General features: G+C 45.4%; 1 protein-coding gene across 15 annotated transcripts in view; it reads left to right on the top strand.

Annotated features, from left to right (window-relative positions):
- LOC137434269 (uncharacterized) overlaps positions 1 to 22,396 on the top strand; it is a 59,477-nt gene extending 37,081 nt beyond the window's left edge. For all 15 annotated transcript variants that reach the window (XM_068127113.2, XM_078785290.1, XM_068127115.2 and 12 more), the window contains 5 exons: positions 9,702 to 9,783; positions 9,940 to 10,077; positions 14,302 to 14,460; positions 14,601 to 14,741; positions 21,052 to 22,396. In XM_068127113.2, the coding sequence (XP_067983214.2) occupies positions 9,702 to 9,783; positions 9,940 to 10,077; positions 14,302 to 14,460; positions 14,601 to 14,741; positions 21,052 to 21,168 (637 nt within the window). In that variant the 3' untranslated portion in view covers positions 21,169 to 22,396. The remainder of the gene's footprint in view (positions 1 to 9,701; positions 9,784 to 9,939; positions 10,078 to 14,301; positions 14,461 to 14,600; positions 14,742 to 21,051) is intronic.
- Positions 22,397 to 23,763: the final 1,367 nt, after the last annotated feature.

The following is a 23,763-nucleotide window of genomic DNA, read 5'->3' as shown; positions in this document are numbered from 1 at the left end:
TGCGTAGGCGAGATAGGGGGCACCTCCAGGACACAAAGGTGATCCCGGGGGAGGAGGCTGTTTCACAGCACCACTTGGTTGTCTGCGACATAAGGGTGAAAGGTGCGAGGAGAGCTCGGCGGGTGAAGTATCAACCGAGAATGAAGGTGTGGACGTTGAAAGAGGTGACAGTGAGGGAGGCATTAAAAGAGAGGCTGAGTATGGTAGAGGATGATGTGGTTGAGCTTGAAAGTGGTTGGATGTCAATGAAAGATAGTCTGTTGGGAGCCGTTAGTGAGGTATGTGGATGGACAAAAGGACCACCGAGGCACTCGGAAACATGGTGGGATGATGAAGTTGGAAAGAAGATTGACGAGAAGAGGAAGAAGTTCAAAGAGTGGCAGAAGGCGAAGGGTATGGGGGCAGAAAAGGCAGAGCATGAAAGTTATAAGGCAAATAAGGCTGCAAATAAAGAGGTAGCAAAGGCGCAGGAGGCATGTAGGAAAATGTTCGGAGAACGCTTGGATTTGGAAGAGGGTTAGAGAGCGGTATTCAGGATTGCAAAGCAGATAGCAAAATAGAGGTGTGAGGTGATGGGGGTGAGTTGCTTGAAGGATGAAGTGGGACAAATCGTTGTGGACCCAGATGGAATTAAAGGAAGATGGAAGAGATATATGGAAATACTGTTGAATGTAGAGAATGAATGGGATGGCAACATAGAGAGTAACCCAGTTTTATGACTGGCAGAGAAGATAACCGAGAAAGAAGTTGAGGAAGCGGTAAAAGCAATAAAGAGTAGAAAAGCGGGAGGGCCTACGGGAGTTGTGGGAGATATGTTGAAGGCAGCAGGAAGTTGGGGTGTGAAGAGAATGACAGAGATCTGTAATCTGGTGGTGAAAGAAGGCCGCATTCCAGTGGATTGGGAACTGAGTATCCTCGCCCCTCTATACAGGGGGAAAGGTCACCCTCTGGACTGTGGCTCGTATCGAGCGATAAAGTTATTGGAGCATGGAATGAAGGTATTGGAAAGGGTGTTGGAGAGGAGGATAAGGAAGAAGGCAAAGATCGACGAAATCCAGTTTGGATTCATGCCAGGAAGAGGAACGACAGACACGCTTTTTATTGTGAGGCAGTTGCTGGAGAAGTACATGGAGAAGAGGAAGAAGTTGTTTCTTGGGTTTGTTGATCTGGAGAAAGCATTCGATAGGGTTCCACGCGAAGTAGTGACATGGGCATTGAGGAAGTTAGGAGTGGAGGAATGGTTGATCAGAGTAGTGATGGCAATGTACGAGAGAGCGCGCACAGCTGTAAGGACTAAGGACGGGAACAGTGGTGAGTTTGAGGTGAAGGTGGGAGTGCATCAGGGGTCGGTACTAAGTCCACTACTATTTGTAGCTGTGATGGAGGATTGGAGGTGCTGGCTCGGAACGTAAAGGAGGGTTTACCGTGGGTGTTGTTGTATGCAGATGATCTGGTGTTGATTGCGGAAAGTATGGTTGGACTGAAGGAGAAGATGAACAAGTGGAAGGAATGTATGGAGACAAAAGGTCTCAAGGTGAATATCGGAAAAACGAAGGTGATGGCAAGTGGTAAAGCATGTGGTGAGGTGGAAAGAACTGGGAAGTGGCCGTGTGCTGTGTGCAGGAAGGGTGTCGGAGTGAACTCCATTTAATGTACAATGTGCGCTGAGTGGGTTCATCAAAAATGTAGTGGTTTGAGAGGGTCATTAACCAGTGTGGCAGCTACATTCCAGTGTAAGGTGTGCACAGAGGGAGCTGCAGATGGAGGATATTTTGCGTTGGATCTTGGAGACGGCATGAAGCTGGAAGGTGTGAAAACATTTTGTCACCTAGGAGACATGCTGAATGGAGAAGGTGGATCAGACTCGGCAAAGGTTGCTGAAGTGAGATGTGCATGGAAGAAGTTTCGGGAACTGAGTGGCGTGCTGACGAGGAGGGGACTGTCGTTGAAGCTGAAGGGAAAGGTGTACGCTGCATGTGTGAGAAGTGTTATGATTTATGGGAGTGAGACATGGGTAATGAACATAGAGCAGCAACGAAGGCTGGAAAGGGTGGAAATGCGAATGGTTCGGTGGATGTGTGGAGTGTCGTTGAGAGAGAGGAAGACAAATGATTAATTGCGAAAGATGATGGGAATAGAGCCTGTGATGGATGCTGTGAAGAGAAACAGTTTAAGATGGTTTGGTCATGTTATGTGTTGAGGAAGGATGAAAGTGACTGGTTGAGAAGAGTGATGGAAATGAATGTAGAAGGAAGTTGAGGACGGGGAAGACCGAGAAAGACTTGGCTGAAGATGGTCGAAGAAGAAATGCGGGCAAGGGTGTTCACAAGGGGAGATGCAGAAAATAGGGCAAAATGGAGAAGATTGTCATGGGGACCGCAAGGCTAACCCCCGCTCTAGCAGGGAAAATGGCCTTAAAATGCCTGTTGTTGTTTGTTGTATATACACACTCGGTGTACAAAACATTGGGAATACCTGCTCTTTCCATGAAATAGACTGATCAGGTGAATATGTGAATCCAGGTGAAAGCAATGATCCCTTATTGATTGCACCTGTTAAATCTACTTAAATTAGTGCAGATGAAGTGCAGGAGACAGGTTAAAGAAGGATTTTTAAGCCTTGAGACAATTGAGACGTGGATTGTGTATGTGTGCCATTCAGAGGGTGAATGGGCAAGACAAACTATTAAAATGCCTTTGAATGGGTATGGTGGTGGGTGCCAAGTGCACCGGTTTGAGTGTGTCAACAACTGTGACGCTGCTAGGTTTTTCACGCTTCACAGTTTCCCGTGTTCATCAAGAATGGTCCAGCACCCAAAGGACACACAGCCAACAGCAGGCAAGTGGTCGAAAACGGCTCATTGATGAAAGAGGCCAAAGAGGCTGACATGAATTGTGCAGAGCAACAGATGGGCGACAGTTAGTCAACTGACAGTCCAGTACAACATTGGTGCCGAAAGACCCATTAAAGAATGTGCAACTCGTCGTACCTTGACATGAATGGGGTATGGCAGCCGACCACCGAACAGAGTTCCACTTCTTTCAGCAAAAAACAAGAACCTGCGGTTGCAGTGGGCTAAGGAACGAAAACACTGGACACTGGACACTGGAGGATTGCAAAACCATTGCCTGGTCTGATGAATCCCGGTTCCTGCTGTTTCATGCTGATGGGAGGACTAGCATATGGAGAAAACCACATGAGTACATGTATCCCTCATGCCATTTGTCAACATTGCAGGCTGATGGTGATGGTGTGGGGTGCGTTTTCATGGTACACAGTGTGCCCCTTGATAATAGTGGAGCAATGTTTGAATGCCACAGGATATCTGAACATCATTGCCAATCAGGTGCATCCCTTAATGGCAGCAGTGTATCCATCTGCTAATGGATTTCTTCAGCAGGATAATGCCCCATGCCACAAGCCTAGGATTGTCCAGAAATGGTTCCACGAACATGACAGTGAATTCAGCTTACTGCAGTGGCCTGGCCAGTCACCAGATCGCAATCCAATTGAGCATCTGGGGGATGAGATGGAACGAGCTATTTGCAGTAGACAAATTGAGGCTGTTCTGAGGGAAAAAGGGGGTGCAACTCAATATGTTTTGTGGTGTGTGTGTGTGTGTGTGTGTGTGTGTGTGTGTGTGTGTGTGTGTGTGTGTGTGTGTGTGTGTGTGTGTGTGTGTGTGTGTGTGTGTGTGTGTGTGTGTGTGTACACAGTCACGTGAAAAAGTAAGTACACCCCATGTAAAGTTTTGACTTTTTCAACATATTTCAACATACAGCTATTTGATCTTCATTTCAACAATATTGAAAGATAAAGGTGATATAATATAACAAATATCATAAACCATTTACATTTTGTAGTCCATTGTATAATTTAAATAAGCATAAATGCAAATTTCGCATGTGGAAAAAGTAAGTACACCCTTGGCTCTAATAGGTGGTATTGCCCCCTGTGGCAGAAACAACCTCAAGTAGGCGTTTCTTATAACTGTCTACCAGTCTCTGACATCGACTGGGAGAAATTTTTGCCCACTCCTCCATGCAGAGGTCTTTCAGCTGTGCGATGTTTGAGGGGTTCCTTGCATGCACTGCTCGTTTCAAATCCCCCCACAACATCTCCATGGGATTTAGATCCGGGCTTTGACTTGGCCATTCCAGAACCCTCCATTTCTTTCTTTTCAGCCATTCCTTGGTGGATTTACTGGTATGTTTAGGGGTATTGTCATGTTGCAAGGTCCACCTTCGGTTGAGCTTCACCTTTCCGACAGATGGCCTCACATTATCCTCAAGCACCCTCTGGTACAATGAAGAATTCATAGTGGATTCTATGATGGTGAGCTGCCCAGGCCCTGATACAGCAAAGCTGCCCCAAACCATAATATTTCCACCACCATGCTTTACAGTTGGTATCAGATTCTTGTGGTCAAATGCTCTCTTTGGTTTTCGCCACACATGTCTTCTGGTACTGTGGCCAAATAGCTCTACCTTTGACTCATCTGTTCAGAGCACATTGTTCCAGAAGTGCTGGTCTTTGCCGAGGTGTTCATTGGCAAACTTTAGTCTTGCCCTGATGTTCTTTCTGGACAGCAAAGGCACACCTTTTGTGTCCTGCCAGGTGGATCAAATTTGTGCAGACTCTTTCTAATGGTAGACTCGTGCACTTTGACATCAACAGTGGCAAGAGCTACCTGTGGGTCCCGTGATGACATTCTGGGGTTCTTCGAGACGTCTTTCAGCATCTTGCGGTCTGCTCTCGGGCGGAACTTGCTGGGGTGGCCTGGCCTGAACAAGTTGGCAGTTGTTTGGAATCTTCTCCACTTGTAGATGATCTTCCGGACAGTCGAATGATCAATTTCAAATTGTTTGGAGATCTTTTTAAATCCCTTCCCAGACTCGTCGGCATCTATAACCTTCTTTCTCAACGCCTCAGAGAGCTATTTTGATCTAGGCATGGTGACGCCGCACACTTCAACAACAAAGAGAAAACCAAACTAAATGTCTGAGGTTTAAATAAGACAGGTTCCTCCAAGATCCTCTCTAACGATGTTCTAATCATTTGCACCTGCGCTGGTGCACCTGATTCTAATTTTAGGTATTTGAAGTAGTGATAAATGTAGGGGTGTACTTACTTTTTCCACATGCGAAATTTGCATTTATGTTTATTTAAATTATACAAGGGACTACAAAATGTAAATGTTTCATGATATTTGTTATATTGATTCCGCCACTGTTGAAATGATCCCGCTTCCGGTCCGGTCTGGAGAGGACGCTGGCGTTACTTGTTCGCCGCTTCTCCGACTGGGTCATTGTACATAGTCTGCTTTTCTGGTGGTCGTGGCGGCTTTTTGGCCGTTGGACCTGCTCCCTGCTCGGTCCTGGCTCTGCTCCTGGCTTCGCCTGCCCGGCTCTTCCACCGTTGCCTCAGGCCCGCTCCCGAACTGTCCTGCGCCTCGTCTGCCGCTTCGGCCTTTACTGTCTTGCTCGCCGCTTACACTGGCAAGGCCTACTCATCCTCCTCGACCTTGGCCTTGTTCTCGTCCCCTTTGCTCCTGCCTGACATGGCTCTAAGGTACTCCGCTGCAAGGCTACTTCTGCTCAACACTTACTCCACCCCATCATGCATCTCTGCAATCAAATACCACGGATTCCTGCGACGACCCAGATATATTCATGGAGGCTCTGGTTGTAAGTTTGTTTACTTACAAACAGGTCACTTCATTCCCGTACTCTGGTCGGCTCAGCGCACTCCCACTCATCGTCCCAGCGCACCTGGTCACAGCAACGCACACGATCGCACCTCCTGTCTGCAAACCCTGGCTAAATCACCTGAGTTCATCCCCACCGTACAAACAAACATGAAGCTCACCCTGTTCAATACCCGGTCCCTCAACAACAAAAGCCTCATCCTGAACGACTACATTCTGGATAATAAACTGGACTTTGTCAGTCTCACTGAAACCTGGCAACAACCTCTGGACTACTTCTCACTCAACCTCACTACACCCAATGGATATTCATACATCAATAAACCACGCTCGGAGGGCCGAGGTGGTGGAATTGCTGTAATACACCGACAGGACATCAAGACCAGCCTCATCTCCATCTCATCTGCTCCATCATTTGAACACCTGGCTTTTAAACTCTCTGGTCACACGCAGTTAGTCATGGCTGTCGTCTACCGCCCTCACAAACCACACCCATCATTCCTGTCTGACTTCTCCTACTTTCTGACCCAGCTCTGTTCCCTCTCCCCCTCAATCCTCCTCCTCAGTGATTTCAATATCCACATGGACTCCACTGACTCCACAATAACCACTGACTTCACTGATTTACCCACCTGCTTTAACCTCACTCAACATGTCAACTTTCCTACCCATAACCGTGGGCACATTCTGGACCTTGTCTGCTCTACTGGATTAATTTTGCACCATCTCTCTGGCTCCGACTCACCCTCTCTGACCACATAGCCATCACTATGACCATCAACATCCCCACCCCAGCACCAAGGCATTATCGCACTATCAACTTCCGTAAGCTAAACGCTCTTTCACCTACCTCATTCTCATCCACCCTCTCTGAAAAAATGTCCACTTCTCCCTTCGTTGACCTCCACACCCCTTCTGACCTCACTGACTACTACAACCACACTCTCTCCTCCTGCCTTGACCAGCTTGCGCCGATAAAAACCAAATCGGTTTCTTTCACCCATTCTGCTCCCTCGTTTACCCCTGAACTCCGCCTGATGAAAACTCGTGCTCGCCAACTTGAAAGACTCCGCAATAAAACAGGTCTCACAATTCACTCCCAAGCCTACAAGGACCACCTACAGCACTACAAAGATGCCCTCTCCCGCGCCCGCTCCGCCTACTACTCTCAAATTATCCACTCTGGCTCCGGAAACCCAAAAGCACTCTTCTCTACAATAAACAAACTCCTCAGCCCCCTGAACACCACCACCCAGTCATTCACAGTAGACAACTGCATCTCCTTCCTTTCATTCTTCCAAAGCAAAATTGACAACATCTACAACAGCTTAACCACCACCGCACCCGCTCCCCCTCAAAACACCTGCCCCCCCTTATCCTGCCAACCCCTGTCTCAGTTCTCCCCAGTCTCCCCTACTGACCTCTCTGAACTTCTCATAGGAATGAAAACTGCCACCTGCACTCTTGACCCCATCCCCTCCAGCTTTGTCAAGGCCTCCCTTGCTGCTCTCTCTCCACTTATCACTGCAACAATAAACTCCTCCCTGTCTACAGGCATCGTCCCACCATCCCTCAAAATTGCTGCTGTTACCCCCATTCTGAAAAAAACCTGGACTAAACCCTGACACCCTAAACAACTTCAGACCCATCTCCAACCTACCCTTTCTGTCAAAAGTTTTGGAACGTGCTGTAGCCACTCAACTCAAACATCACCTCTCTGCCAATAACCTGTATGAAACATTCCAATCCGGATTCCGCTCCAACCACAGTACTGAAACTGCTCTCCTCAAAATCACCAACGACCTTCTCCTCTCCTCTGACGCCGGCAACCTCAACATTCTCATCCTCCTCGACCTCAGCGCCGCCTTTGACACCATCAATCACACCATCCTCTTCACCCGACTTGAAACCACCTTTAACATTACCGGCACTGCCCTCTCTTGGATAAAATCATACCTCTCTGACAGACGCCAGTTCATCTCCATCAATAACTGCAAATCCCCCACTGCTCCCCTCCCCCAAGGTGTCCCCCAAGGTTCAGTTCTTGGCCCCCTCCTCTTCATCCTGTACCTGTCCCCCCTTGGTCACTTAATCCACCGTCATGGTCTCCAATTCCACTGCTTCGCCGATGACATCCAGCTTTTCATCTCCACCAAGTCCATCTCCACCGCCACCCACTCTATCCTGACAAACTGCATCACTGAAATAAAATCCTGGCTTCAAATCAACTTCGTCAAACTTAACTATGATAAATCTGAAATAATCATCATTGGCCCAAAAACGCTCACCAAATCCACCCATAACTTTGCCTTCAACATCGACGGTTTCCCAGTATCCACCTCCCCTCACATCCGGAATCTTGGCATCATCTTTGACCAAACCCTCTCCTTCGACAAATACACTAAACAGATCACAAAGACAGCCTTCTTTCACCTGAAAAACATCGCCCGTCTCCATCCATCCCTCTCCTCCACGGCTGCAGAAACCCTCATCCACGCCTTCATCACCTCCCGTCTGGGCTACTGCAACAGCCTCCTCTATGGTTCACCCTCAATAATCACCAATAAACTCCAATACATTCAGAACTCTGCTGCCTATCTACTCACCCATTCCCGGACCCGTGACCACATCACCCCCGTCCTTTATAAGCTTCACTGGCTCCCCATCCCCCAGAGAATCCAGTACAAAATCCTCCTCTTGACCTACAAAGCCCTTCATAACCTGGCCCCATCCTACCTGACTGACCTCCTCTCCAGACACACTCCCACCCGCAACCTCCGCTCTGCTGGTACCAACCTCCTGACCCCCCCCCTCCCCTCCCCATCCGGACCAAATTCAGATCCTGGGGGGACAGGGCCTTCTCCATCGCTGCTCCCACCCTCTGGAACTCACTACCTCACACCATCAGAGACTCCTCCTCACTCAAGACCCACCTGTTCAACACTGCATTCAACATTTAACCCACAGCATTTAACCCCTGACTATCTCTTCTCCTTCTCCTTCCTTTTGCTTTGATTATTTACCTATTGATTTTTGTCTTTTTGCACTTGTTTTTTTGTACTCTGTCAAAGCGCCTTTGGGCTTCTTGAAAAGCGCTATATAAAATAAATGTATTATTATTATTATATTATATCACCTTTATCTATCACTATTGTTGAAATGAAGATCAAATAACTGTATGTTGAAATATGTTGAAAAATTGAAAACTTTACATGGGGTGTACTTACTTTTTCACGTGACTGTATATATATATATATTACACACACACATGCACATGTACGTGTGTGCGCACGAGCATATACATATATGAAGACTTGTCCAGGATACATTTCAACAATGTTTCCATTTAGTAATTTAGGGTTACAATTTGGAATGCAAACACTGGATTTTTTTCCACCTATTTATTCTTATTAGATTCTTATTTTTAGTGTATACCTTCAGATCATGGGTTTGCAAATCATTTTCTCGTTGCTTAATAAATTAATGTGCTGACAAGGATAGCCTGGAGGTATGTGCACTCGTCTCTGAGCTGTCTGGCCTTGGTTTGAATCTCAGCTCAGGTATAAACTGTCATAATGGTGTTTTGTCGGCAGGGCAAGGCATCAGTATGTGTGCTGTCCTTTTGATGGACATTCAACTGGACATCCAGGCTACTGGCATTGGTTGGTGGATGTGTTGAAGACACCACGGTGTCCTTTGTGACGAGTAGGCAAGCTATCGCCAGCACCCTGAACAGATTCCAAATTTCCTGCCCTGACTTACTCCTGGAGGAGCAATGGCAAAGCACCCAGCATGGCCCTTGCCATAAACTGTTTTGGCAGTACCAACACTATTAATAGACTCACTGACTATGCAGTCTGGCTTTGGGAACACTGACTTTGCCATTTACATCCTTTGGGCCTCGTAATCCTGTCATGAAACGTGCAGCCTTTGTTGAAATGTTTCTGCAGTTCAATGAGTGTATTATGAAAATTACATTCAAAGCTCTGTGCAGATTGCAGCAGCAGTTGGATGAGAATGCAGCTTTCTCTGCGACCATCATCCAGCTTAAGACCTTGACACAACGCTTGGAAAAGGTAGAGTTTGACACCGAAAACAAAGTCTTTAATGACACATTTATACCGTAGTTATTTCACAGGTGCATTTTTGTCGACATGACTGCAGTGTGCCTTTCACATGTGGAAAAGGCAAGTCTTTTGACTTATTCATAGCTGTGGCCTTTTTCATGACAGGAGAAGGAGAGCTTGAGTGATCAGTTAGAGCAGACTGAGGGCCGTCTGCAAGAGGAGACGAGCCTTCAGACTACCCTGTCGGAGCACACTCGTAGGGAGAATATGAGCTTCCAGAGAGAGCACGTTGCCACCAAAGAGGTGGGGACACCCTCCTGGTATCCTGTTTGGAAATTTGTGATGGCCATCCTGTATGTCATGCTCGTTTTTGATACCATTGTTACAGGCACACAATGATCCATTTGATTACGTATTCAGTTCATTCAACATTTATAATTTCATGGGATATTTACTGTAGTTTTGAGGGAAATCAGATATATTTATAATCTGTTTTTGTAAACATATTTCTCCGACCTGTCTGAACGTACTCTCGCCCAGTGTCAGCTTTGTTTATTTTACGTGACCATTTAAACTCGTACCATTCAAGCTAGTTGGGGTTTGGGACACTGATTTTCAGCTATGATGTTTTATCCATTGCTTTTTGAGTCTATTGACCCCCGGTGTGTACCCCGGTTTAGAATAGGCACACCGTATCCCTGCGTGTCATAAGAGGCCACTAAAAAGGGTTGGCATCAGGAAGGGCATCCGGCCATAAAAACATTGCCTCAAAAAAGGAACCATGACAATTACAATTACATATGGGCAGGGTACAGCCCGAAGTGTGGGGTCCCCCACGGGGTACCCCACACCCTCTCGTCAAAACTCAAGGTGGGGAACCCGATCGAAGCAAGGGTGGAAATCACTCCATTTATGATGACGAAACGTCTGATTCCCGAAGTGGAGATCTGTTTCTGAGGTTTGGGACATGGAATGTACGGACAACGACAGGGAGATCAGGAGAAGTGGTGGCAGTATTGGTCAGAAGAAGAGTGCACATATGTTGTGTGCAGGAGGCGAGATGGAAGGGAAGTGGTGTGAGAATGGTGAAGGGTAGGCATGGACAGAAATGCAAGTTTGTGTGGCAAGGGTGCCCATAAGACGTGAATGGTGTTGGTGTCCTGTTTTCTGAGGAGTTTGTAGACAGTGTGGTGAGTGTGACTAGAGTGAGTGATAGGTTGATGATGGTGAAAATGATGATTGGAAAGCTCTTGGTGAACGTCATCTCGGGATATGTTCCGCAGGTCTGTCGGAGCGATAAAGAGAAGGACAAGTTATTGTGTGCGATAGAGAAGCTGATGGAAAACGTGAAAGATGAGGAAGTTGTTGTGGTAGGAGGAGACCTAAATGGACATGTGGAAAGGAGTATGGACGGTTTTGAGGGATTTCATGGGGGTTACGGATATGGTGTGAGAAATGGAGAAGGTGAAAGGATTTTGGAGTTTGCTGATGGAGCTGGTTTGTCGATTTGTAATACTCAGTTCCAGAAAGCGGATGATAAGCTTGTTACATACATGTCAGGTGGGTCGACGACAACCGTTGACCATGTGCTGGTGCGTAGGCGAGATAGGGGGCACCTCCAGGACACAAAGGTGATCCCGGGGGAGGAGGCTGTTTCACAGCACCACTTGGTTGTCTGCGACATAAGGGTGAAAGGTGCGAGGAGAGCTCGGCGGGTGAAGTACAAACCGAGAATGAAGGTGTGGAGGTTGAACGAGGTGACAGTAAGGGAGGCATTAAAAGAGAGGCTGAGTATGGTAGAGGATGATGTGGTTGAGCTTGAAAGTCTTGGGAAGTCAATGAAAGATAGTCTGTTGGGAGCCGTTGGTGCGGTATGTGGATGGACAAAAGGACCACCGAGGCACTCTGAAACATGGTGGTGGGATGATGAAGTTGGAAAGAGGATTGACGAGAAGAGGAAGAAGTTCAAGGAGTGGCAGAAGGCGAAGGGTACGGGGGCAGAAAAGGCAGAACATGAAAGTTATAAGGCAGCCAAGAAGGCTGAAAAGAAAGAGGTAGCAAAGGCGCAGGAGGCATGTAGGAAAATGTTCAGAGAACGCTTGGATTCGGAAGATGGTCAGAGAGCGGTATTCAGGATTGCAAAGCAGATAGCGAAAGAGAGGTGTGATGTGATGGGGGTGAGTTGCTTGAAGGATGAAGTGGGACAAATCGTTGTGGACCCAGATGGAATTAAAGGAAAATGGAAGAGATATATGGAAATGCTGTTGAATGCACAGAATGAATGGGACGGCAACATCGAGAGTAACCCAGTATTAGGGCCGGCAGAGATGATAACTGAGAAGGAAGTTGAGGAAGCGATAAAAGCAATGAAGAGTAGAAAAGCGGGAGGGCCGACGGGAGTTGTGGTAGATATGTTGAAGGCAGCAGGAAGTTGGGGTGTGAAGAGAATGACAGAGATCTGTAATCTGGTGGTGACAGAATGCCGCATTCCAGTGGATTGGGAACTGAGTACCCTCGTCCCTCTATACAAGGGGAAAGGTGACCCTCTGAACTGTGGCTCTTATGGAGCGATAAAGTTATTGGAGCATGGAATGAAGGTATTGGAAAGGGTGTTGGAGAGGAGGATAAGGAAGAAAGTGAAGATCGACGAAATGCAGTTTGGATTTATGCCAGGAAGAGGAACGACAGACGCACTTTTTATTGTAAGGCAGTTGCTGGAGAAGTACATGGAGAAGAGGAAGAAGTTGTTTCTTGGGTTTGTTGATCTGGAGAAAGCATTCGATAGGGTTCCATGCGAAGTAGTGACATGGGCATTGAGGAAGTTAGGAGTGGAGGAATGGTTGACCAGAGTAGTGATGGCAATGTTCGAGAGAGCGCGCACAGCTGTAAGGACTAAGGACGGGAACAGTGGTGAGTTTGAGGTGAAGGTGGGAGTGCATCAGGGGTCGGTACTAAGTCCACTACTATTTGTAGCTGTGATGGAGGTGCTGGCTCGGAATGTAAAGGAGGGTTTACCGTGGGAGTTGTTGTATGCAGATGATCTGGTGTTGATTGCGGAAAGTATGGATGGACTGAAGGAGAAGATGAACAAGTGGAAGGAATGTATGGAGACAAAAGGTCTGGAGGTGAATATCGGAAAAACGAAGGTGATGGCAAGTGGTAAAGCATGTGGTGAGGTGGAAAGAACTGGGAAGTGGCCATGTGCTGTGTATGCAGAAAGGGTGGTGTCGGAGTGAACTCCATTCAATGTACAATGTGTGCTGAGTGGGTTCATCAAAAATGTAGTGGTCTGAGAGGGTCATTAACCAGTGTGGCAGCTACACTCAAGTGTAAGGTGTGCACAGAGGGAACTGCAGACGGAGGAAATGTTGAGTTGGATCTTGGAGACGGCGTGAAGCTGGAAGGTGTGAAAACATTTTGCTACCTAGGAGACATGATGAATGGAGAAGGTAGATCAGACTCGGCAACGGTTGCTGGAGTGAGATGTGCATGGAAGAAGTTTCGGGTACTGAGTGGCATGCTGACGAGGAGGGAAGTGTCGTTGAAGCTGAAGGGAAAGGTGTATGCTGCATGTGTGAGAAGTGTTATGATTTATGGGAGCGAGACATGGGTAATAAACGTAGAGCAGCAACGAAGGCTGGAAAGGGTGGAAATGCGAATGGTTTGGTGGATGTGTGCAGTATCGTTGACAAAGAGGAAGACAAATGATGAATTGCGAAAGATGATGGGAATGGAGCCTGTGATGGATGCTGTAAAGAGAAACAGGTTGACATGGTTTGGTCATGTGTTGAGGAAGGATTAAAGTGACTGGGTGAGAAGAGTGATGGAAATGAATGTAGAAGGAAGTAGATGACAGGGAAGACCGAGAAAGATTTGACTGAAGGTGGTGGAAGAAGAAATGCGGGCAAAGGGGTTAACAAGGAGAGATGCAGAAAATAGGGCAAAATGGAGAAGATTGTCATGGGGCCCTCAAGGCTAACCCCTGCGCAGGGAAAATGGCCTTAAAATGCCTGTTGTTGTTGTTGTTGTTTTGAGTCTATTGACCTTCTGCATTCCAGTCAACTTTGGAACCTCAGATTTTGATGATGTATCATGTTCTATTTCAAAATCGAGTCATGAAAATGTTTCCTTCAAACCCCTCGGTTCCCTTTCCTTCTCTGTGGGGTCTTCCAATCATATTCTATGGAGGGTGCTAATTTATGGTGTCGATTTAATATCCAGGATATGGGCTGACAGGATGGCCTCCGTGCATGTGTGATCGTGACAAATTCAGTCAAAGTACTGGAAAACGGCAAACTTGTCTTCCTATTCATGTTCCTATTCATATTCAAAATAAAAAATTGGATTATTAAAATGAAGTTGTTCCTGGATCATAAACTGATAAGAGAGACATACATACAGACGGACGGACGGACATAAACCAATTGCTTTACCCCGCTTTTCGCTTAGCGTGCATAGGGCAACAGTTTGGATAAATGGGGATCAGATATAAACTACCCTCTTCCCCTCTCCTCCCTACACTTGCAGTTGATTGATGAGCTGCGGAGAGAAGTGAACATCCTGCACACACGATTGGCCCAAGAACGTAAGAGACTGCACTACAGCAGGGCCAGGGCAAAATCTGTCGAGAGCCACAGAGGAAGCCGTGGGACTGACCTGGAGCAGGAGGTTCGACGGCTACAGCAGGTATGCCCACAACATAGCAGAATCTCTGTGTTGAACAATTTGAACACTTTTAGAATTTCACCTCCGAGCAACTGGTTAGCTAAACTCACATACTGTACCAATTTAATTATCCATGCTTCTCATTTTGATGCTTTGTCTAGGAAAGCAACATTTTGAGGGACCAGAATGAAGAGTTGAAAAGTCATCTGGTGGCACTCAACCTCCGTGGCGCAAAAAATTTGTTTGGTGCCCCGACAAAACTACAGAGTGTTAGTTTGGATCCTTCTGCCTCCCGTGAACAGGTGATGTATATTAATTTATTGTACACCTGTCTTTTTTTTTTGTGTACAACATCGAGGCTCATGTAAGAGCTAACATTAATAATAACAAAAAACATAAACGGACACATAAAACATAAAATAGAGGTAGCGGGAGACAAAATGGGGGAGAGAGAGGGAAGCACACAAGTACAACAGCAGAGAATAGGGACATCGGGAGATCTGTGGGAGGGAGAGGGCTTGGGGGGCGGGGGACATGGGAAGGGGGGGGGGGCGGTGGGAGAGGTATAAAACAAATGGACACTGCTAGGACTTCCAGGAAAGAAGTCGGTATTTCAAAAAAGTGGATCTGGGGTGAATTAACGGGGGTATAAAAGATCAAGGTTTTGGATCGGGGAAGATAAGAGATGGTGGCAAACAGCTGTTTTAAAGACCTGGAGGGAGTAGAGGGATTGAAGAGAGTGTGGGAGTTTGTTCCAGAGGCGGGAGAAAAGAGGAATGAAGGAGTGAAGGTGAGCAGAGAGTCTTGATTTTGGCAGTTTCACCAGAAGAGGGTTGCAGGCAGATCTTGTGCGACCTGAAGGAATATTGGGGGGACAGCACAGACAGAGCAGGGGGAGGTAGGATGGAGAGGAGTCGGTCGAAGACAGAAAGACCACCAACCTGCCTGCGGTGAGCGAGTGAAAGGCCCTCGGCGTCAGTTTCATCGCAGGAGATTCCAATGATTCTGAAAGCTTTGGTTGCAACAGCGTGAAGCCGAGCTCGGTGTGAGGCAGGAGCACCAGCCCAGAGGGGAGAGCAGTATTCCATCAAGCTGCGGATGAAAGTCTTGTATGTGGTGAGGTTGATGTGTCACCAGCACAACAGTTAATTCTTGCCACGTGTGATGATTCCATCACTTCGGTTTATCCAAAATGATGTCCATACTTTGAGGTTCACAATGGTGAATAAGACGGTACAACTAACTACCACAACTAACTTGCGTATTATGACGTCACTTGCGGCCATATAGCTTTTCGGATCAGCTTCTTTCAATCAAATTAGTGCAGTATACCTGGTACGTCTTAAATGTCCTTTAAAGAACAAGCCATTTATAATGACGCACAAATCTAGGGAGTAATGAACTTGTCAAACAAGCTGAAACATTGGGTTTGGTTGTTTATTTTGTTTGTCCCCTACTCAGATGGGACTTGCATGTTTGCTCTCTGTCTGTCTGTCCGTCCCACCTGTGGTTTCCTGCACTTTTTCAATACTCTTTAACATATTCAACTGAAACATGGTGCTTGGCTTTATTATGTTAAGTTACAGAACAAGTTCGAATTTAATTTCATCAATGTTTTTAATTTGTTTAAAAAAAAACAAAAAAAAAACATTCATTGGCACTGGTGGGGGACATTTATTGCAAAGCTATTCTCGCTCCTGTTTAATTAGGAAGATACTTTGTCGCTGTCGTCGAGTCGTCCTTTCTCTTGGAGTCTTGAGGCAAGAGGTCCTGCCTTCTCTTTGGGAATGGCTAGATCTCTTATGAGATCATTGAGCTCATCTTGGGTAAACAACTCTAGTCCAACTGTTTCAACATCAGGAGAGTAATCTGGATCAGCCGAATCATTGATTCCACCATCTGCACCTTCATCGCATTCCAAATCGTCAGCCACCGAAGCAATTCCGTCCATGGGGGGGTTTTGGAACAGGAATTGTGTCATTGTGAGGGATGGGTCTTCTTGCTGAGTCTCGGTTTGGGTAGATGATTTTATGTTTCGTTTTCTTAGAGAATCCAGCAATATCAACCAAACAAAAGTAGCAATCACTCTAATGATCTCTTGGTTCGCACCATACCTTCGGTACAGCAAACGGCATATATATATTTTCTTCCATCGTTCGAGCATCATGTGCAGATGTTATGTGTGGTACCCACGGAAGCGATATATTTTCTTGAGATGCTTCGTGATAGCCCGTCTTTGTGACTTGGATTTAAATGAGCCACAGACATAACAAAAGTTGTCTCGTGAGTTTTTGCACTTTCTAGGCATTATTGCTGGAAAAAGTCATCCAATTAGTTTCTGTAATTACCTGGAAAAAGCAGAAACAGTTATTAGAAAATGGGTGTGAACAAAACAAGTCAGAAATATTCGATAAACCTCCATAAATTGCCAGAAAGAAAGAAATATACTCTATAAAACTAATTAATTAAACTCTACACACCATAAATATATTGTTACGGATCTCAGATTACGGCGCTCCCCTTACCGAGGGGGGTTTAATCCCCTCGTCTATTACACTGGCCGTCCGAGTCCTAGAAGATATCGCGCTCCTTTGCGGGGTTGAGGTTGACCAGGGTGACTGGTCAATGGAGTCCCAGATACCTTCGCCAACCTCGCCGCAAAGCAGGCGCTACTTCTGCCCGAGCCATGGACAAGATGGAATTTTGCCGAGCGGTTTAGCAATCCGTAGCTCGAGCCGTTAGCAAAAAGACTAACCCGATTCTGAGCGGTTCCTATATCGTGCCACCGATATTCAATGGGGAAAAGACAAAGACGATCGGACGAGAGGAAACCAAGAATAAGAAGGGTGAAGGAAGAACAAATATGATTTATTAACTACCTAAAAGAGGAAACGAAAGAAGGGAATATACAAAAGAGGAAATAAAAGGACATAGGGCAACCTTATACACTCTTATATAACACGCCCATGACAATACAAACACACTTACACGAATGGGGTGGTGGTGGCGGGAAGGAAGAGAAGGGTCCAAGCAGATGGTTCCAGGCTCCGGGTCCGCTGCGAAGAATGGCTGGCAGCTGGCGTCGTTGGCACGCGACCGGACCTTACAAATGCGAGGGGCGGGGGATCTCCGTACGTCTCGCGTGCCGAACGCTCTCAAAACCACGGCAGTTCGTATCACACGACCGTCCCAAGCGATCCTCCACACAAGGTTCTTATATTCGCCGCCTCTGCGCTGTTCCGACAAGTTTACCGATCTTCTCTCCTCGCATCTGCCGATCTCCCCCGCATCTGCTCTGAAAGGGCTTTGCGCTCACGCTTTTATTGCAAGCCTCGCTTATCAAGCCGCGTCCGCTTTGCTCCGCCTACCGGTGAACATGCCTCGGCCCGGATTGGTCACGAGGGTTCTTTGTTACCTCCCCCCGTGATGCGTTGATGGGGCCACGCCTGTCGCCTATATTCCTGGCCGCTCCTCCCTTTTTCTCCAACTTGACCGTGTGCGTAATGGCGGCGGGCAGGAACAATCCAAAAGGCAGCGACGACGGCAATACGGCTACTGGCACTTTGGAGAGAGAGAGAGAGATTGGGGATAATTGAAGGGGCCTAGGTTATTTGATTAATACAACGCAGATTCAAACTATTGGAAACAGATCCTTAACTGAAACATAGACTAATGAAATAACTAAAGAAGATCCTATGGTGTCCTACGTGTTGTACATGGCCTAACTAGGGTGCGACCTTTGACCTTTACACCAACAATGGGAGTATTTACAGGGGATTATTTATAAGGGAACATTTACAAAAATTTACTAGTGAAGGGTTCGCAAAACCGCAACAATATTAAAAGCCGGTTATCATGAAAAGTATACCTGCTAGAAAAAAAGTAAGAACAGATTTGGAATCAGTATCCAAAATTCTATTAGAAGCACATAGAAACATTCTTGATGATTTTTACTTGTTGACCAGTTGCACTGACCACTGACCAGTTGCAGAGTTGCACTGGTCAACGAATTTTTAACTTTTTTTAATCAGAGACCTTAATAAACTTTTCTAAAGTGTTTTTTGTGCTGTTTCCAAAAATGATTTTTATTTTTTGTTATCACATATCGTTTTCAAGATATGACACTCACCCGTTTTAGCCAAAAGCCCGTTTTAGCCAAAGTTACTGTTTTAGCCAAAGTTACTGTCAAGGTCTTTTGTGCAAAAAAAAAAAAGTTTAAATATGTTGACCATGCATCCAGAGTGGATTAAACTATCAATCCTGCAAAAATAATACATTAAACCAAGGTATTTATTTCAAAAAAACACCTTTTTACAGGGAAACACATCAGGAATGTGATTAGAAACACTATGCACGAGACTTTATTTTGTGGATCCGTTCAGTGTTGGCATGACAGAGCATCCAACAGTGGTCGGCCATCATACTTTCATTCCAGAAACCTTGGTATCGGTTTTCCATTGCTTGGATATCTTGATGAAAACGTTCTTGTTCCTCACTTACGGCACCAAGGTTGTCAGGGAAAAAAATCTAGGTGTGAATGTAAAAAATGGAGCTTCAATGACATTCGACAACCTAGGTCATGATAAGCAATGAGCAAGTTATCTACTCCATCTTTATAAGGTGGTGCCTTGTTGTTCTCCAAAAAAAATTGGCACAGCCAGGTGAAGGATCTTGTTGAAGAATGTAAAGAGACTAAATGTTCACACCAATAACAATTTTGAAGGTTTAATTATTTGGAGGAGATTGACTCAGGATATCACAAGGATTACAACAAAAATACTATTCCGGCGTACATGAACAGGACTTGACACAAAAGTTCCAGGAATCTTCTGAATTGCTGTGATTGGAGCTTCATTTATATAGTCGATGTGGACAAAGAGTTGGGCTGTCTTAGATTGGAAGTATGAAGGGAGGGGGGGAGATTGGAGCATGAAAATTCTTGATAACGCCGAGTCAGACATTATCTTACCAGTTGGTCACAATGGGAATTGCATCATTGAGGCGCCATGAGTGCCGGTAAGATGAGATAAAGCATTTCTGAACCCCATTTCTTTAGCTGGTATTTACACAGCGGTGCAAAAGCAAGATATGTAGATGCAGTTTCCATTACAGATGCAATTTCTGTAATGGCTGACGCCATTGTAGTCTCTGCTGAACTCAATTTAAACATGTATTATCACAAGACAAACGCTCCACAATATAGTACAACAACTTCAAACTTTAAGGGAAATTTGCATTTGTCCTAATGCAAATTTGCGGTCAATGACCTTTGCAGGACAGATTCATTCCCAAGACGGATAGATGTCTGGTACAAGGTGACCTTGCAAAATGTAGTATTTCACCCTTGCACAGATTTCACTGTTAACCTTAGTCCCATCACGAAGTACTGCAAACACAATTCACACAGTATTCATTGTGAATCACTCCATGTAAAAGGAACTGTTATTAACAGTTACTGAATGGTTAAATTAGACGGGTTGCCATTGCCTCAATAGGACTTCAAACACTACTTTACAAATTTCAGTCAGAAGGTTGGCGATAACTCGCCTACTCTTGACAAATAATACCAGATGAGATCTGACCATCAGCTGGGAGTCTTGACAAAGACTTCCACAATCTCCAGGCCTTGAGCTCTAGTTCATTAAGACAGTTTTCAAAAGTCTGGTCTTTCATCAGTTGTCTAATTTGGGGTCCAATAAAAATTCCTTCTTTCAGTTTGGCTGTACAGTGATCTTGGGAAAGTTTTCTGCCAAGTATCTAAAGCCTCTTGAGTCATTTTTCCCTATTTGTTTGACAAATGCCGTCATCAATCACAGCTTTATGTGGAGGGGAGGAAAAATAATTTTTCCAGGGTCTACCAGTGGTACATGCTGGATGCTGCTACTGCCTGGCTCATATGCGACTCTGACCCCATTCTTGTCTGATGTAATGATGGTCTGTTGCTCTGCTGTCCCATAAATATAACAAGCAACAGTAATTTGTGAATCCTCCTTGCAATCCCATCAGCATGCCAATAACATTAAGATCCCCACAGATGCTCCAATTGTAACTGTTGTACTTGACGGCATCCAGAAGTATGCCCATGTTTTCACGAGTTTCCTTCAAGTGAACAGAGTGTGCAGTGGGAATGCAAGGTTTCTGATTCCCGTTGTGTAGTACGACATCTTTCAGGCTTCTTTTGGATGAATCGATGAATATACGCCATTCAGATGACATGTGTACTTCAGATAGGGTACTAAACAGACCATTTACATCACTGCAATAGCAAAGGGGACCATCAACTGTGAACATTCTCGCCAGAGCTTTATTTCTGCTGCGATAGCTTATTCTTGTTTGTTTAAATTGGGAGCATTAATTGGGAACGCTAATCCGTTTGAAAACCTCGTCCACTCTCATCAGGATTTTCACCATTTGAAGCAAGATGCTAAAATCAAAGCAGGTGAAACAGGTATTGGTGTAGTTTGTATCTCGATTGTCGAACGCTCTTGTGACATAATGCTCAATTACAAATGTGATGGGTCTTATGATGGTACTAATGTAGGAGCTCATGTAATCAAATCAAGATAGACTTTTTTTTAACTCTTCCCCCTCTCCCCCCTTCATGATGTCCAGGTGTTGGAGGCACTGCAGGAAATTGAGGAAATAAACTGGCAACTCAGACAGTATATGGATAGAATAATCCTCGGCATCATGGTGAACAACCCATCAATCCTCGAGATAAAGCCCTGACATCAATTTATTTACTTCTTCCTGCAGTAGTTACTCGAATCATTGTCTCTAGAATACGACTGATGGTACCCTCTGTTGACTTTGATCGCTTGCACTTTGTACCAACCTGGCTGTTGGCTTTTATTTGTTTTCAGATTTTTGCATTTTCAAGCTTATGGTTTGGCCTTGGTTGTCCTGCGCTCCAAATTAGATGGCCAGATTTTTTTTTTCTCGGTTATACACTTCTGGGAGGATGGACAAACATAGCCATACTACAGAAGGCCTAAGGTTGCTTGTGTTTTGGAAATGGCTTTTTCGGAAACAGCCAATTTGTTCCTTGTGATAATTTCCATACAGACATATCCCTGTTTTTATTTGTTTTGATAATCTGAAAAGAAAACACTTTGTTGAAGCCATGTTGCAATGGTGAATTGTAGCCTTGTTTTTAAACGTTATATTTCTGCTCAACACCTGTCTTCAGGAAACCTGAGGAAGCCTCCGCTTTTTTTTCTTTTTTTTTCTGCGGTTGTTTTTTTTAACTCGGGCAAATTTAGACAGAATGTGGTGCAAGCTTACATGTGTATGCAGAACATGTGAATGTAAATACAGTACACTACAATATTCCCTCTGACGTCGTGGGAGAAAGGTTGATAAAATAATTCCGCTTAAGGTTTTCATCATCGCTGTTACTTTGAGATATTTCAAGATGAAGCTCGAATTATCTTTAACAAAACAGAGTACATATTTAAAAGCCATTTATAAGAATGCAGGTGTGTTTAGGTGATATCCAATGTATTTGTTAAGCAATATTTTGCCCTTTGATGCTTCAGACACTGCAAGTACTGTGTCTAAATAAGACCCTGCTTTTTGGTGTGCCCTCAAGTCTCATCACAAATTAGTGGGAAATTATCATCACCATTTTGAGTGCAGTCTGTGAATGCTGGTTGCATCGTTACTGTGTGCCGCTGATGCAGCGCCCCTGTTACGAGTAAGCTGGTACTCATTTTGCGGACCTCGGAAGGATGACAGACTGAGTCAACAGACCTGGTGTTATTTCACAGCGTGACAGGGGCTCAAACTCAAAACCCTAAGATCTTAAGCCAGCCACCTTAACTGTTAAGCCAACACCAGACGTGAAGTGGGAATTGAGAGCATATGTTAATTTACACACTACCTCTACCCCAACCCCAACTTGTCCCTTCGCTTTCTCTTTTGAACTTGAGAAAAACATGTTTTTGATTGCTTGGTATTCCTATTGCTTGGATGTGAGCAGTGGATTGAGTAACAGTTCCCTCCCGTAGCATGGTGGATCAGAGGTCAGTGCCCCTTCTTAGTCCTTATTAGTTCTTGATCTCAAGGATGGTGTAAGTCATACAGATCAAAACCAGCACATGTGTGGAACATGTTTAAACTCCAATGGACTCGCCAGCTCTAATAGGTGATGAATGATAAATGCATTTTTACAATTCAATCTGCAGGTTACTCACACAAACAAATGTACCTGTCCACACCATGCATGAGTTAGGGGTGAAGTAGGATGATTCCCAGAATTATGAGGCCTTCCTTTTTGGAAGGTCCATTGACACCTTTATCCATTCGAGGTCGGTAAATATCAATGCTACCACCAGACAATTTCTTACAGTTGCGCATTACACCCTTCTGACTTTTGGTGATCGTTTGAACCTTTGTCAAGGAGCCAATTTGCTGCTAAGGCCCAAGCCTGCCCTTTGGGGTCCCATGGGGGGATCGTGGCGGGTCGCTTCAATGCAACCGTAAGGCCAGCTCCCCGGGCCATATTATGAGTCTATGCACTCCGATCAGCCTGTGTTACGCTAATTGGTTTCGCATGCCTCATCTCCAATTAAGGGCCGAGCGAGCTGAGAGACACACGACATGGTCGAGGTACATGGCTTTAATAGATGTTAACAATTAACCCTCAACAGTCTTTCTGATTTCAATAGTGACCACAATTCACCACGAGACCAGATCACTGCAAAGTAATATATTGCCACTTATTATAATAAAATGTTCCGACTCAAAAGCTCGCAGTATATGTGTGGAACATGCCACAGGAACAAGGTTTAGCCCTCTATCTACCAAGCAATTGGAGTTGTTGCAAGCGCAATTTTTGTAACTCGAGTGATAAAGAGAACAAGCGACAAACTAAAATTGACTTGAGTGACAGGAAAAGCAACTCACTATCAGCCATGATCTTTCTTGGGCAAACCACACTTCAAAGTTTGCATCCAAAGCCAGCTTCCGATTGGGCATCCTCTGTCGTGCAAAGTCCTTCCTTGGCACACCTGAACTCCTATCCTCCTACAAGGCCTTCATCCACGGCTTGATGGAGTACTGCTCTCCCCTTTGGCGGGCTCCCCTGCCTCACACCTTGCTCAGCTTGATGCTGTGAAAACTAGTGCCTTCAAGATTATTGGAATCTCCAACGATTAAGCTGAGTCTATGGGCCTATAACTTCGCCATCACAGACAGGTCGGTGGTCTCACTGTCTTCTACCGCCTCCTTTCTAGTCTTGTGCCCTCTGCTCTTTCCGTGCTTTGTCCCCCACAGGTTTCTGCAGGATGCACACTGTCCACCATCAACCCAATTCTGGTGAAA

Source organism: Myxine glutinosa, chromosome 10 (genome assembly GCF_964187855.1).
Source record: "Myxine glutinosa chromosome 10, kmMyxGlut1.1, whole genome shotgun sequence".
Lineage (NCBI taxonomy): Eukaryota > Metazoa > Chordata > Myxini > Myxiniformes > Myxinidae > Myxine > Myxine glutinosa.
This window is presented reverse-complemented; position numbering and strand designations above follow the sequence as displayed.